This window comes from Electrophorus electricus, chromosome 4 (genome assembly GCF_041902795.1).
Source record: "Electrophorus electricus isolate QZ-2024a chromosome 4, ASM4190279v1, whole genome shotgun sequence".
Taxonomy (NCBI): Eukaryota; Metazoa; Chordata; class Actinopteri; order Gymnotiformes; family Gymnotidae; genus Electrophorus; species Electrophorus electricus.
The window spans coordinates 8,885,640-8,902,929 of record NC_137500.1 but is presented as its reverse complement, the minus strand read 5'-3'; the positions used below and the strand labels follow the sequence as shown (position 1 = coordinate 8,902,929).

General features: G+C 41.0%; 1 protein-coding gene across 4 annotated transcripts in view; it reads left to right on the top strand.

The window, feature by feature from the left end:
- Positions 1–17,290, top strand: part of LOC113571802 (PDZ domain-containing RING finger protein 4) — a 98,169-nt gene that overhangs the window by 44,621 nt on the left and 36,258 nt on the right. For 2 of the 4 annotated variants that reach the window (XM_081712192.1, XM_027000937.3), the window contains exon 1: positions 14,680–14,990. The exons of the other annotated variants lie outside the window; for them this stretch is intronic. In XM_081712192.1, the coding sequence (XP_081568318.1) occupies positions 14,922–14,990 (69 nt within the window). In that variant the 5' untranslated portion in view covers positions 14,680–14,921. Of the gene's footprint in view, positions 1–14,679; positions 14,991–17,290 lie in introns of those variants that run through there. 4 annotated transcript variants of the gene reach the window in all.

Sequence of the window (17,290 nt, the reverse complement as noted above, 5' to 3'; positions counted from 1 at the left end):
GTTAAATGTAAAGACTAATGATCTTTTTTATCTGAATGCAGTGCATTTCTCATGTTGATACAGCTGATACTGCACAAAAAATATGATAATGGTTATAGTCCAGATCCTTCAGCAGAGCACGCTCCTGTTCTGGCTACAGAAGGGTGACCTCACTATCACTCCTCTGCTCTATATCTGGACCTTGACACATTTTATGAGTGATAAGATGTGTTTTTTCATGGTCGCCCTGATGTTCCTTGCTCTGAGCTCACGACATGTCTGACCTCTGGGATACTGCTGCAGCAATTAGGTGGCAAAATGACCATCACTAAATCTCATCCAGGGCAAAGGTTGGCAGAGAAAGCTGAAGGAGAATGGAGGAAGCAAGGGACTAACTCCAGCTTTATGGCACTACCAATGCACCAGAGGGGGAAGGTGAACTTTATAGTGTCATCTGTGAAGGAAAAGTTTGCGTGTCTGTGTAATGCTTACTCTTGAATTCTGGAACTAACTAGTGCAAATTATGCCAAGCTAAGTACGCAGTTAAAACCCCTCTGTACATTTTGATATTTTGATATATCACTATGAATATAGTAGGATAGGTTATAATGGGTGTATAACATAGGTAGTCAAAATTACATTGAAGTACACAAGGTTTCCACAGAAACAAGATGTTTCAGACAGAGGTCCTTCATCAGCTGTGCAAACAAAATGCTTCTGATATTGTAGGAGGTGGAAAAGGTGAAACACCTTATATTAGAAAAAGCATATATATATATATATATATATATATATAATTATTATTTTTTTTTTTTTTTTTTTTACACACTCACACGCGCCCTCAAGCATGGGTCCTCTACCAAAGGCTTGCATATTATCCTAGCTGTTCCTTTGTCTGCATCCTTCTGGATGGAAATCTCAGATGTTGTTCCTGGGATCACTCTCACAGTTCACAGCGCTTAGTGCTCCAATTATGATAGGAACCACTGTTGCCTTCACCATTCACATCTTTTCCAGCTCTTCTTCCATTGGTATTTCATGAGCTTTCATGTTACATGTTTCATGATGTTGCTGTCACTTGGGATTGTTACATCTATCACTATAGCCCTCTTCTGCTGTTTGTCCATCACTATTATGTCCAGATGGGTATCGATTACCATTTTGTCAGTCTGTGTCTGGAAGTCCCAGAGGATCTTAGCTTGGTCAATCTCCACCAGCTTCAGGGATGTATCCTACTTTGACCTTGGAACTTCCAGCCTGGACTTGCCACAGCCACTTGGTTGTGGTGTTCCATGTATGATCTGCCTGGTAGTATCTAGCATTCCTCTGATATGTCTTTGCACAACCTGCATCTAAAGTCCTGCCTGGTGTGGTAGATCCCAGCATCTATTGATCTTGAATTCAGTGCTTGTTCCTGTGCTGACATGATTAGTGTCTCCGTGCTGTCTTTCATTCCAGACTTTTCCAGCTGTTGGTAGGATTTTTCCATTTTTCAACCATTTTCACTAGTTGCTGGTGATACATACCAGAGGTTTATCGTCCCATGATGGTTCCTGCTCCTCCTCGTTCCCATCCTCCTTGGGTGTCTGTTGTCTGAGGTATTCACTAAGCATGTCATCCCATTTTCCTGGTGTACTCCTGGTTGTTTCATCTTTGATAGTGGCTCTGATGCTCACTAGTCCTCGGCTGGATTTGGGATGAAACCCTCTTCGCATTTTGAGGATCTTCTTTGTCTTGATGTCAGTGGCTTCTACCTCCATCTTTGGCCAGCTTATTATGATAGCAGGGTATCTGATGACTGGTACAGCATCAGTGTCATTAGCCCAGATCTTGTTCTTTGCATTAAGTTGATTTCTCAGGACTTGTCTCACTCTTTGTAGGTATTCCTCTCTTTCCTCAGTGGATAGTGACTCATGCTATTGCCTTGAAGTTGGCCTCTAGGGTCATCTTTCATTGTCACACTCCCATCCCTGAGCTTCCACTGTCTCCATGGTAACTGTTTACTTCCGTGTTTTCTCATTCTCATTTGGTTTGTTCTCTGCCCTTAATTATTTCCGGCTGTTTCTACTTGTCTCCTATTAGCCTTCCTATTTAAACCCCTTGTGTGTCTCCTGTCTTTGTTGGTCATTCTTTTAGGTTCTGCCTTAGTGTCTTATGGTTTCTTGGTATTCTCTTGGTCTCCCGCTATGTCTCTCTTTTGGTTGCACTAATTGTGTTTCAGTTTTCTCTGTTTGCTTATGTAATTGTGGATTCCCCTCGTTTGTCTTAGCCCGGTTTGTATTCCTGTGTTCCTCATTCTTTAGGCTATGTCTATTTGGGTTTCGTCTGTGTTCAGACAAAAGCTCCCATTGTTACTACAGTTAACTATTAATCTCATTCGGTCTTTGTTTTACTTCCATTTAGCCATGTATAGAAAACCTTGTTAAGCGTTTTCTGGTTTGGTTTCCTTGTTTAGTTATTCTCTACTGTTTTGTACTTTTGCCCTTGTTATTAAACTCACTCCTTTTTATTTGATCCCTCTTGCCATTTAGTCATGGCTTCATGTCATAGTTCGGATTCTGATTTTCTATACTCCCTCATATGAGACGATTGTTCTCCGCACATGTGTTCACCCTCCAGCTCACAAACGTGACATCCACAGCTCTACTGAGTTCTTGATGAAGACTTTGAGTCCTGTTGATGTTATACAGCCTCAAGCATTCCAGGTTCCATGTGTGGGGCATTGAACTTTCTTGTAATGAATACAGGTAGTACACAGGTTGATCTGACTGGTCTTACAGTCTCGAGTGACTGTTTTATCCACCAGTAGCTGGTGCTTGGCTCCTTTGGTGTTGTCAGTGCATTTCTGGGCCCTTACCGGTTATCGGTAGGTAAGTTGGATGGAACTCCTTCTTTCTGGGGGTCGTTCAGGATCAGGACTTTCAGGCCTTCAGTTAACCACTCAGGGTGGGTTCCATTCCATTAGCAGATGGTTCATTTTTGCTGCCAGGCACTCCAGTAGTGCAGGACGCTTCTTCAGCTAGTAGACATTCACCATGTCAGGGCCTGGAGCTGTCCAGCTCCTTTCTGGGACATCTGCTAGCATGATGCTTACTGGATGCTGTTCAGGGGGTTGCTGTTGTCCATTTTCAGGTTCAGTAACCTCTGGGCATTGTTGTTGTGTCTTGGCAGTCTCCAAGGCTGTTCTGATAGCTGGCTAACTTCTCTTCATGTTGCTCTTGTCTTGGCCTCCAATAATGACAGTAATTGCCACTTGCTGGTGTTAGAATACTGAGCTACTAGGTTAGTTGTTTCGGTGTTAGTCCTGGTGTTTGGATTTGAAGAATCTGTAGTTCCCACATCCTCCGCATATACCCTCTCACACCGAGGTTCTCCACTCTTGTCCATGAGTGTCTTATATTTGTTCCAGTAGCCCACTTTTCATCAACATCTGACATGGACCTTGTTGACCTGGGCAATGTCCGAGCTGGTGTATATATATATTTATCCGACGCGAAAGCCCTCTATCTTGTGTGTGTGTGTGTGTGTGTGTGTGTGTGTGTGTTTCTGTATACAGCATGATAACATTTAATATTATGAATAGTTGTTATAAATAAACATTATAAATAGCTTGTCAAATAAAACATTTACAGTGCTTGTTTAGTAATGATTCTGTTTTACCTGACTTCAGGTAGTATATTTTACATGCATGTCAACTGGAGCTAAATTATGGTGAGGTGCTTTCACGTTCTGTGTGACAATTCAGTTACTACCTTTAATGTCAAAATCTGAATATTTTACAGTAACAAAATATTGGCCATTGTGTACTAAATAAAGGTGTGCCATATTTATGCAGTGAATATGGGTATGTAAACAATATACTTTATATTCATATCATACCACCTTGGATTTATAATGTAGTCCAGACAATGCCAATACAGTCAGATGGAGCTTTATTAAAGTTTGTGTATAGTGGTGATGTGTGAGAGTGTTTTAAATCCAGCACTCAGCAACTGGTAAGAAAACTCATTTTGGGGCTTCCTTGTGTTTCTGCATGAAAATGAGTGCAACCAGCAGTGAGAAGGATCAGGCTTTGGTAGTAAAGATTATGTTATTAAAATGTTAATAGGTAATTCATGCTGAAACCTTAAAATCATCTCGTACAAAACATTGCATATGCTCTATTATAAAAATATAAATTGTATCTAATTGTAATTGTGAATTGTAAAATGCAACATTCTTTGGATATTGTCTCATCTTCCAAGATAAGCAGAAAAGTCTTCCAAATGACAGTCATGTAGTTTTCAAGTGTAACCTTTCAGTCAGCTGTCTTGTGGCACAGGAAATCAATATGAAATTGAAAGTGCTTTCTTTCAGCCAATTAACAATCAGGTCTCCACTGATGGCATTGCAGAATGCTACCTTTTTTGGTTTATGTTTTGTCTTTATGAACTGATGATCTTTACATCATGTCAAAGGCCTGGAGACAATAATTAGCATAATGCATTGAATTTATAGGACCTTTTTTTTCAATCAACAAGAAATGTAGGCTATAATCAACTTCATGGATGGTAAAATTGCTTTTGGATTCAAAAACACTGGACAATATTAATGCGTAAGGAATAGAAATTTATAGGTGGTCCTCTGTAGTAATTCAGCAGTAGAACTGTTTGTGGTTATTGGACAGTTAGTGTTTTGCTATCAGATTCATGTAGAATTGCTGTAGGTCTTCGTTTGTAACCCAGCTGTAGCTGACTGATAGTGTTGCTTCTTCACTTATAGCACTCGACTGAGTTGTGAATATTGCCCTCCCTCGGTGTAATCTGCCTTGTTCTGTGGGCTGGAAACCATTCCCTGAAGGCCTTTCACCAAGAACCCTAATTCATATCCACTGGATTAACACTGTGTTACAAAATAGCCATCCTGACCAAGACCATGACAGCCAAATGGTAGGGAATTCAGTGACCTACACTGACCCCAATCCTTTGTGTGTGTGTGTGTGTGTGTGTGTGTGTGTGTGTGTGAGAGAGAGAGAGAGAGAGAGAGAGAGAGAGAGAGAGAGAGAAAGAAAAAGAAAGAAAGAAAGAAAGAAGTAATACATATTTTCTATGGTTTTTATCCTTAAATTTAGGAAAGAACTGAAACAGGAAAAGCTATGCCACCATCTTGTTCCTTCATAGCAGTCGAACATCCTACTGACATCTAGTTCTTGGGAGGAATGCTGGAGTGTTGTGCGGGAATCATATATCACAACGCTATCCATGTTTAACCAATAGCATCATGTAAGCAAATATATGCTCCTTAATATCACACAGAGGTTTTTTCTTTGTTTTGTTTCCATAAAGGCTGTTGTGGAAAACAATATGATAAGCATTTTACAGGTAGCAATGACTTGATTTAATAAGTGATTATACTCGTTTGATCATGATATTACATTTATCTCTTAGAAACGAGTTTACCAATGTCTGATTAGTGCAACCTTACATTATTATTATGACCACAGTGTGATGTTTTGTGTGATTGTCTCAATATTTTATCTAGATGTGCTAAATGAAAGGGGATCCAATTTCCTGTCCTATTTTTCATAAGAACACACACTGCTGACCCATTACAAAATGCAGTCATGTGCCTCATAACTTCGCCCTGAGTTTGTACTGAAACCATTTTCTCAATTTCCGTCTAGCCAGCACATTTTTGTGCAATACTGTTAACCACAGGACCATGGTCAAATGCCATCCGGTGGGTTATTTTGGCTTTGCAGATGAGACTCTGCAGAAGAGCTTCCCTTGTTATCTTCTTTGTCAAACAGTGGGGCTGCAACAGAGCCCAGTGAACACATTTGGGAGAAGTACTCATGGATCCCCACACTCTATCATCCGCTCAATAGTTTGATGTTTATAATAACTGGGAATTCAGTCTTTCCCTGGGGACTGTGGAGGAGAGGCTAGGCTGTATGGGCAAAGGGCACAGGTTTATGTGTTTCTGTATTTTATATCATGGTGTACAAACGAAAGTCAGGGTCTTCCCTAATTTTGCTGTTGAAGCTGAAGATGTCTCACTGCTGAGAATGCAGCTAAGGTTCTCAGCCCTTCTCTGAACCCTCTGATATCTTTGCCCCCTAACTCAAGATGGTAATGGGTTTTGTGAATGGTGCAATAGTGTGGTATAAATGAATATTGCAAGAGATCCAAGATCACACTGCTTTTGTCCTGTTCCTAAGCATGCCAAATGTCCCATTATGAAACTGTATAACATACAAGTTTTTCTGTGCTAAATTTGAATCTGTGGCATGTGTGTGGTGTTAAATATTCAGAATGGAAGTAAAAGCATATATATTCATGAATTTGAATAGCTTTTTAATGTTTAAATGTATGCATACCAGCAAAGAATGATTGGAGAGCAGACCTATGTGCAGCGGTTTTTAACATTAAAGGCAAGGCTTATGCTACCCTCAATTTAATATAAGATCTTCAAGAGTAATCAAGCCATGTTCAATGAATGTTTGAATGACTTGTAATAACCATGGATTTTTTGTGTATTGTGTATTTTTTTGTGTGTGTAACAGCAGCATCATATGTAAAATCCGTTTCACATTTGGTAGTTTTGCCCAAAATTCATATGCAATCAGGATGTTATTATCTTTAGCTGGCACTGTAACACAATGCATGATAGTTGGTAACACAAGCAAAAGGTAACAGTATGATTCACCTACTGCAGCAATGTTAATAAATACAGTTATTTTATGCTTGTTTTTTGCTCCCTTATCAAGAGAGTAGAAAATAAGGTTTGTGTCTGCTGGGCCTGGTTATAATACCTGACTAATCTGCCTGAGTGCCAAAGCAGAGTGGAGACTGATCTGTTGTTGGTGTTATTAGAGACAAAGTCTTTCTGATCAGAATTTTGCCGACCTGAAGATTTTGAGCTTATCCTGAGGCATGGGAAGTTCCTATTGGTACAGAGCGCAACAAACAAGAGAGGAGAAGAAACATTTCTCTCACTGGTGAAAGATTCCATCCAAGCTGAAATTACAGAGTACCCAAACAGGCCCTGGAGGAAACCAGCTATCCCTCATAGGTGGGCGTCATTACAGATGGCTTGCATCAAAGTTTGGAATAATTTGCTTTTTGCTGTTGTGATTTTTTTTTAGTTTTTGCGGCTTAAAAGAATTCCTGTGGAATTTAGCCCAGTGTTCAAGGACAAAAATGGGTTTGAAGCTTTTTTAGTGGTAATAAAAGAAAGTAAGAATGGAAAGTAGGAGTAGCCTTGTTCTTATGGCTCTGCTATACCCCTCGTCTGTAAATGCTGACTGTAAGTGCATCGTTTGAGAAACAAATGTATGTGTCAAACATTTATGGAAGGGCCTCTATGAACATATAACTTTTATGAGTCAATCCTGCCTGGCTGGCTGCAAAACAGGCCTGCAAAATTGTTTCACCCTAGAGGTCACGATAAATGCAACCTACTGTTGAAACCAATCTGAAGATCTATCCAGATGATGATCATGCACTGGGCTTCTTGAAGTTTCTGTGTCCTTAAAAACAAACCAAGAAAAACTACTTCTTGGAAAAACTTGTAGACTTTATTGTACATTAATATTCCATATTATTACATTGATTTTATTGTGATTTCAATAATAGTAAAACTCAGTTATTTTCATAGTGATCTTAAATTGTACAATGCTGATCAGTTGGTTATCAACTCATTTTATCTGTGAATTATTAATACCAAAATCTGGCTGACTGCCCCAGAGGCTTATAGGCTTTTTTTTCATTAATAACAGCCAAATTGTAGCTTTGAATTTGAATCACTGTCACCTTATTTGCCTTCTGTCTTCCAATGGAAATGTGTTATTTGTTTACTCTTTTCACCAAGAATAGTTGGATTGGTCTATTGAATTAATAATAACATGGTATTGTATGAGGAATAAGGTAAAATAAGGTAAACAAATACCAGAAAATTTAATGACTGACTGAATGAAAGCCAGTTGAAACAGCATGCACACACATTACTAGGCAATGGTAAGAACATTTCCTACAGTTTGATTTAATAACACTAAAGGCAGAAATACATTGACGGAATGTGACAGGGTCATTGCTTAAAAAGCTTCCTACTCCTCTCACCCTGTACACATAAATGGCATTGCCTAAAAGGCCTTGCGTAGGACAGGGAAGGTTTATGGGTCTATTAGTGTATTGCTAGTATCAGCATAACTCTCAATAGACTGCCATATATGTGGTACCCTTTAAGGCCCTCTCTACATATTGTCCTATAGATCTGTTATGTCTCTGAAGGAAAGACTCAACTCTTTTGCTATCTGGATTTTATTGACTCTATTGACTGTTACTCTAGCAGCAGAAGATTTAGGGGTGTGAAATCAATAATGTACCTATTCTGCACAGGCTTTGTATCTGTTATTGTCAGTGAGATGTGTTGTTTGCTCTTTTGTGTCTTGCTGAAGTTCACGCTAACCCTTTGCCATGGTTCAGGCCTCAGAATGGAAAAGCATTTAAGTAAAAAGATAGAGTGCAATTAAAAGCAGTAAATCTGTTTCCTCATCTCGTAATTCATTATTGATGTTGATATTTAATTTCTAATACACATTGAATTCAAAATGTATCATCAGTCTGATAAAAATGTATGCACAGCATCTAGGCAGTATTAAATCATTTTCAATGTGTGCCTTTGCTAAAGACAGAACATGACACGACTCTGCCCATAAAGAATGCTGGGATGTGTCTTTTCACGTGTCACTGCAACTCTTAAACATTCATCATATATAATGTAGCCAGTCTGAGAGCCAATTGGAGGAGAGCATGACCCCTCTGATGAGCTGAGCCAACTGCTGTTGCTCTTTTAAGAAGATTTTTATGAGGAAAATATAAAAACGTGTAATAACTTCCTGTTTCATTGTAATGTTAAATAGGTGCAGTAGAAGTGTCATTGCCCATTCATCATGTCTGAGGCACTGGCAATAAGAGAGTGAACACAGACTTTTACAATGTCATCCTGACAGGTCTGCTACACAGGGGCACTCCAGCCCTTTCAGGACTTTGCTGCAGTATGAAGTTTGAGCTACCAAACAAACATACAAGCATATAACCTTCCCATGTAGATTATAAATCACCTCGTCACTGGCATTAAGTCAGCACCCACATTCTTAAATCACATGTTTAACTGAACCTTACCTTGTACTAAAACTTTGGTGATCACTCTGGAAACCACTCACACTCTGTGGATAGGGGGCATTGTTTGTCTGGATGACACTACTTTTATTTTCACCAAGGGGAAACTAAATAAATAAATAAATAAATAAATAAAGAGTATTTATATATATAAATGTGATACAATCCTATTCAGGTCCACATGGAGCTTCATCATTTTCCATTAATATAACACAGTTAGCTTTTATCATCTCACTATTCTTGCAAACATATGCTGGATGGATGGATGGATGGATTCTCTACTGTTTCTGTATAAAAATGTAATAGATTAGATAGCAAAGCTTCTCAGGTTTATGTGTTTAACACTCTGAATTCTGAGATCAAATGGCCTATTGTATTATTAGGGAAATTAAAGTACAATATCTAATAAATAATATGATACTATATGTAGAGTATATAATATTTCTGTATACAATACTATATACAGAAAACTCTACAAAGATCAACTCTACACTGTAGAGAGTTAAACATTAGTAAGATATAGCAATAGCACAGGCATTAATGTAAGTACGGTACACACCCCATTAGCAGTGTTCACATTATTCATCATTCATGTCTGATCTTATACTGCGGCTATGTGGGTGGCAACTCCACTGAGCCTTTGGCAGATGACTAACATTCTCCAGTAAAGTCTCCAGACAGGTCCACAAGGCTTACGATGATGCTTGTTTGTTTAATAATGCATGCTGAGCAGTACTGGATGTGTTCGAGATGAATGATGAGAAGATCAGGCAATAGAATGTCCTCTCAGGCCAAACGCTCCTCAGGAAACCTGGCTTTGCTTAGTCACTCTTATAACAAAGGGAGTTTGCTGAAGTCCTAATTTAAACACTGTTACTTTTCTCTAAAGACCCAACATTAAATTCTCTGCTTCAGAGGTAGAACTAGCAATGAGAATTAGTAAACTCTGACTTTAGACTCTGGCTTTAAACTCTGACTTTAAGAACTAGTACAATGCAGTTAAAATACTAAACTACTTTGTGCTGCATCATAGTGTTCTCACATGGATAAAAGTAGAGGGTATGATCAGTTCAGCACAGAATACCTATATGGTAATTTTTGCTGTATAATATACTGGAGAGCCTACCCTGGCCCAACCTTATCCAAAAAACAAACCAATAAATTCTTTCATGGCTGTAATAAAACAGGTTACATCACTGTTCTGCTTCATGATAGAGACCTATAACAGAGACTTGGACAAGAGTGTTTGGCTGCTGTATGCTGACCTTTAGAATTCATGTGTTCACAAGCATCTCCAGAATCCTTTTACAATGTGTGAAAGTAACCTGGAGCAGTTTTCTTGGTTTCTCACCTGTGAATTTTTGTCTCTCTTTGCTTTCTTCCCACTGTCAGAAATTGGTCTTGGTGTGTCATTTGTGTCGCATGATGTAACCCAGTCAGAGGCTGATTGATTGAGCACAGTTAGCTATTAGCCATTAGCACCCACAGCGGTAAACCAGTGGCAGCATCTGTGTGAGTGTGTCTTTTAAGAAACTGTTGGAGCTCCTGCTGTTTTGATACTGTGCCTCACTAGAAATGTTGACCAGCAGGAGTTTTGTGTGTGTGTGTGTGTGTGTGTGTGTGTGTGGTGGAGGTATGTCTGTGAGTGTATGTGAGTATGTCTTGGTCAGTTTGAAGGGTTAATTCTTTACCAGTTCAGCAGTGATGAAAATAGTGTTAGAGAGTTACTATCTTTAGGATCCATGTCTATCTATGGTACAGAACGCCACTTCAACAGAAGAGTTTTAAACTGGTGCTTAAATAATTTTAGCCCCAATTTTGTTGTCACAGGTTAATTTTGGGGCCAGGCAACAAAACCCCCAGCTTTGCGACAGATCACTGTGCATGCCTGTGTCAATTGCTTGTGTATAATGAATGCTTCAGCCACAGGATTTTCCCGCTCCCATACTTTCAAACGTTTGAAATTTTCTGCAATGACTTCTGTCAAATCTTTAGTGTGAGTGCCTCTGCGACAAGTAGTAGCAGCAATGAGCAACAGCCAGTGAGAATGGAAGTGAAAATAGTGAAAGGAGGAAGGAACAATAAACATGGCGAAAGCAATGATGATATCGCATGATGTACAGTTCTGCTGTGTATTTTTAGTGAAAGGGGTTGTTTGCAGATCAGGCACTCTTTGTCTGGAATCTTTTCAGTTGGAAGATGGTGTAATGTATGAGCTTGATCTGCGAACACTTATGTGAACACCTCTTCGTCAAAACAACAAGTCACCGGAGATAAATATCATGCAGTGTGAGCAGTATAGTGGTTCTGATATTTTCACTTTCACTTTACTTTGTTGTTTTCCATGCTCATCACTGACACAAACATGGCTCAGGTAAAACATGTCAGAGATACAGCCACCCGACTACCATGGAGAAAACGTGGAACATACTTGTCCTAACTGGGACCGGCAAGAAGATAGTATGCTCATAGAAAAGCCCTTGATCTCAGGAGAAGAAAGCTTATTGTCACTCATTAAGTAGAGATGCTCCAGTCCTCTGTCAGATGCCCAGGATTGAGGTGAACTGAGAACAGGGTGGACATTAACCACCTCAGTGGCACATTGGCCAAACTTGTGGAATGTGTGCTGCCAGTTTTCTGTTGTTTTCAGTATGAAGGCAATTTGCTTTTCATCAGAAATGTTTCAACCTGATTTGCTGTCATACACACACAACCAATTCTTAGGGGCCTTTGAGTTTCTTCAAAGGCCCCACGTGATCTGAAATAACCAGGTTACCGATGCAGTCTTTCTTTGCAGTTATATGTATGGTGACTGTATTGTATGTGCTTGTGGAGAGAGAATCCTCTTCCACCTACTGCTGTGTTTGGGAAAACTAAAGTCCTCCATTTCTCTTTGCTAACAATGGGCTGTTCTGACTGGACATTTGCTAGGCTGGCACGTTCCTCAGATGGGTGAGGGGCAAAACCTACTACTGGGCCATACGTCAACCTTTGATGCACCGTGTTGGGATTTCACACAGAATGGCAGTCTATCCTGAGGTACTCATGAACCCTAGCTTTAATAAAATGGATAAAATGAAGTAAGAGGACCCTTGCTGTGTCGACAGATGGCTTCTCCATGCCTGCTCAGTGGGAAGCCCAGAAAGGGAGAGCAGGGGACCTACGTTTTTAGTCAGGCATCTAAAGGGCCCACACATGTTGGTTGATCAGAAGGAGAGGAAGGAGAAATTGAACATTGGAGCTGCACTATCCTGTCCATGGAAGAAAGACAGAACAGTGCGACTCTGCATATGACTCTCCCTGACTGTAATGTGTTGGGTTTTTCCTGTGCACTACCTTGCTTGTATCCCACACATTTTATAACATTCAGACCCTACATGACAATGCAGAAGTAATTATAATGGCAGCATGGTTGTATTAATATCGTCAATATTGGTAATATCAAGTAATATTGCACAAAACTGACACAGCAGTCAAAGTTTGTGGCAGATCTTGTTATGACTCTTAAATATGAGATAACTAGTATGGGAAGGCCGAGCAAACATGATAATGCCAGTGCTGATTTCATGCTAATGCTCCAAGATGTCGCAGCACCTAAAGCCTGAAACGAAGTCCTAGTTCACGGCCTGGCACATGCAGCCCTTGAAATGTAATATCATAGCCTTGCTCTCTGCACACTCTCCTCTCACAACAAGGCCCTTTGATGTAAAATTGACACTTTAGTGGATAGCACTTCATGGATCTGCCACTGCCTGGCAACTGCATAAAGCCTCCTCCCTGCTTTTCTGCATGTTTGCGGCAAAAAATCTGAAGTGTATGTGTGTGTGTGCGTGTGCGTGTGCGTGTGCGTGTGTGTGTGTGTGTGCGTGTGCGCATGTGCATATTTGTTTTTGAGATATGAGAAAACATATTCCTGAGATATGTATGACCCTTTGTATACAAGCAAGTTTGTGTGTGTGTGTGTGTGTGTGTGTGTGTGTGTGTGTGTGTGTGTGTTTGTGTGTGTGTACTATGCATTATATGTCTTCCATATATGCTCCAGTGAGTTGTTTGTGCTTATAGTTTTTGCTACTATATCTGACATGGTAAAACTAAGAGCTATGGCATACATTATTAGAGGTCCATTACTGTTCGTCCATTAGCACTGCTGTTGGTGGGGTCTGTCCAGCCTGACCCCATGCTGTAGCAGTGGGTGGGGGAATTAAAGCCCAGCAAATCGGATTATTTTCTTCCTGAGCGAGAAGCCTAATAGCCAACTGATGTGCTTATGTGTATATATACACATATGGGTATATATGTATGTGTGTATGTGTGTGTGTATGTATGTATGTATGTATGTATGTGTGTGTGTGTGAGTGTGTGTGTGTGTGTGTGTGTGTGTGTGTGTATTTTATATATATATATATATATATATATATATATATATATATATATATATATATATATACTGTGTGTGTGTGTGTGTGTGTGTGGTTCTCGACTGAGCCAATTTGTTAACAATTACAGCTCATTACTATTCTTCCCCTCTCAGAGGGGACTCATGTATTTGTAACCATGGCTCTATTGTACTGTAATTATCGCAGTCAGAAAGACATGCCTGCTATTATCAGTCCACTGTGAACCTCCTCAACTCTGATTGCAGACTCCTTTTATGGAGGCGCTTTTATAATGACACCTGCGATGACTGCATGTCCAAGATCTATTTAAGTGATTACCAGCTTCTTTTTTCAATCCTTTGAAGACTTCCAGCAGTGCAGTACTCTAGAGTCTCTCATCCCTTTTTTGATTTGCTTTATGTTTACCTCAGCAAATTCCGGATCTGCAGATGTAACATTAGGAGATACAGCTGCATATAGACCGTTTTATAGCAGTTTTCCTGCTGGTAATAGCGAGTCTCTGGCTTAAGGCAGGCTGTGAAGGCTGATGTTACCATGGGTTGACCTAGTTTGGACCAGCTTTTAAGTGAGTGTAGTCAATCAATTCTACAGCATTATTTCCCTCCCTTTATCTGTCCATTGCATTAATCATACAAAAGGATGGATTCTTCCCTTAGAAGTTTTTTTATTTTTTATTTAGGTGTCACCACAGTTCCATAGTGTAAATGAAAGGGAGTTCTGAATACATAAACCTTGGCTGCATTTGAATCCATTCATTTGTGTGATCACAGAAGGTATTTTGGTATGCCACATTTATTCCTCCTGAGATTAGCAGTTTTTTTCTAATGCTAGGACAAAGGAGCTTCATTGTCTTTAGCAAGACAGGACCTTAATGAGCACAGCCGGCGCTGCATGGCCCCGTGTCTCCTCCCACTCTCCTAGCCACACCTCCCTTGATGCATATGCGTCCTCATCATTATTCATGGCCCAGGCATGTGCCGAGGCTGGCAGAGACAAGGGGGAGTGTCTGTGTATTTGACTGGGAGCTACAGCGTGGAAGTGAGGAAGCTCTCGCGCGCGTATGCACATGCTTGTGTGAATGTGTGTGTATGTGCGCATGTGATCACGAGGGAAGGGGGGGGAGCAGAAAGCAGGAGGCTGACACTGCTACGGCGGCTGCTTCCACTGCTCCTGCAATCGGCTCGCACACACGCACCACGCTGGTGCACTCCTGCCATGCGCCGCTTATGAGAGCAGTGTGTTTACGCGCGCATGTGGGATGGAGGAGCCTACGGGAGAAGTGCTAAGGGCAGACTGATGAGAGACTGCGCGTACTACTGGAGGGTGACCCCTCGACTGATTCTGGGGAGAGAGAGAGAGGTCCTGTGTATCCGTGACAACGAGGATGGGCTGCAATCTGTGCTCTTTGCAGAAGAGAGAGGAGCATTACAAACTGCTCTACGAGATCTCACAGGTAGGACAGAAGAGAGAGCTTCACAATGCCACTACTACACTGAGAGAGAGAGAGAGAGAGAGAGAGAGAGAGACTGGGGGGGGCATTTTGTGAGAAAGAAGGAGACTTTTGAGAATCTGAGGAATTTCGCCTCAAGTTTCACTGACATTAGGAGGGAACAGAGGGGGAGATGATCCAGAGAGGCTGTGTGGAGAAGGGAACCTAGACAAACTAGGACAGTACTAAAGCAGAAAAATACGAAAGTGTGAGAGCCTGTGTGTGTTTGTGTGTGTGTGTGTGTGTGTGTGTTCTTACACAGAAAATGTGATATTCTTTCTTGCTAAGGAAAATGTCCCTGATGAGATACCAGAGATCATATCCAAACACCTGTGCTGTGCAAACACATTATAGAAGAGACCCAATTCTTTTGACAGTTTGGGCTTAGAACATATATATGATTTGGATAAATTTTAGTCTGATCACTGAATTTCTTGGTCATGTGAGGAGTTAGAGAATATAAATATTTTTTTTGTTTTTCCACCTATTAACATTTCAGTAATTCTAAATTGCTGGTGTTTATGGTGAATGCTATTAAATGCACTTTCACACTTACAAGTACTAGTTGTGATGTCTCTAGATAACACCCATATTATAAGCATTACAGAGAAGTTTTGTAGTGACTACCATTGTGTGGGTTTAACCTGTTCTCTTATTTGATCCACTGATCTTCTCCAAATTTCATGGTAGTCTACCTACCAGAGACAGAACAAGAACATCTTTTCTTTCACATCATGCACACGCCCCCCCCCCCCCCCCCCAACACACACACACACACACAATGTTCTTGTCACAACTTCTTCCACCATGGTATGATCACTGTCTCGTTAGCTTTTGTGAGAAGATCCTGAGTGTATTCCTTAATTAGGAAAATAAAAACTGCACACTGTCTCACACAGATCAGCCTGGTGAATTGCTGCCATTGGCCAATGGATTTGAGCTTCTGTGAGGGGCTTTGGCGGTGTGAGCATTGTTATAGAGGCAGAAATTTCTGGTTAGTGGGAGGAGATCACATGACCCCTCGTAGCTTGTGTTTCATCGCTGGCCACTCAGAAGTTTCCCACACCTTACATGGTCAGAGCTGGAGCCAAAATGGACTGTAGGTTTTGAAATGCCTTGAGTGTTTCTCTGAATCCTGAGGTGCCACTTTTAACAAACTTGCTTCTTTGAACACTGGAGAAGAAGGCATTGCCTCCTCTCTCTCTCTCTCACCCTTCCTTGTTTGTGGAGAAAAACAGTTATCACGAAGAGAGTATTTGGAGCTCTTCTGGGTTTGTGTTCTCCAAAACAGCCTGGCATGGCCTGTGCCTCCTTCTGTCCCAGTGAGCTGTGTTTCTAAACGCCAGAGGCAGCATGCTATGGAGAGTCCTGTGTGTAGTGCTGGCATGGGGTGTGTGTGTCGACCCAGCAGTGTTCGATCCTACACACACCACCCTCGCCCTCTGTGAGAGAGTGCTGCCTCATCAACACCTCCCATCTCATGGAGATGGAGACCAGGAGAGAGGGAGAGGGAGAGAGAGGAGAAGAAAGAGTGTGTGTATTTGAGGTTTAGAGGGCGGTGAGGATTGGAATGAATAAGTGGAAGAATATTATTGTGCCAAAATTGAATACAAAGGAGCAAACTGTGAGTTCCCAAAAGCTTGATGAAGCAATGAAACAATGTAAAAGTCATATTTCTGTAGGTAATATGGCATATTACCTATAGTAAGCTCCCAGTGGACCATGTCCTGGCAAAACACATTTACCTTCTACAGTGTGCAAACAGGTTAGTTATTGCCCTGCAGCCACCCATGTGACCAGCAGCCAGCCAGTAAATCTGATCAGTAATATGATTAACAAGCTTAACATGTAGCATATTGTTCATTTAGAAGCGAGAGTATAAATATGAGGGAATAATTGGTTCCCATTTCTGGACCTCAGCCACTCCACAATGAAAGTGTGTTAGTGTGCTTTTAAAGCCTGATGCTCGAACAGAGATGCTGGCAGAGTTTCCACCTCACTCTCCACCTCACTCTCTACTATTCCGCTGCCCTCGGTTTTGTTGGCTTTGTTGTTTTTTTGCCTTTCTTCCAGCTCAACATGGAGTTCTCATGTTGGATCAGCAGTGGGAGTGTGGGTGGCAGGTCTGAGATCAGCACTGGCAAGTGTCACCTTGGCTGGTCAACCTCAGCCCCCCCACCCCCAACCCTCTCATGCACATGCTGGCCCAGGATTCTCTTCACCTGACCCTCCCAGCCTAGGAATGTGCTGCTATGTGTGCATCT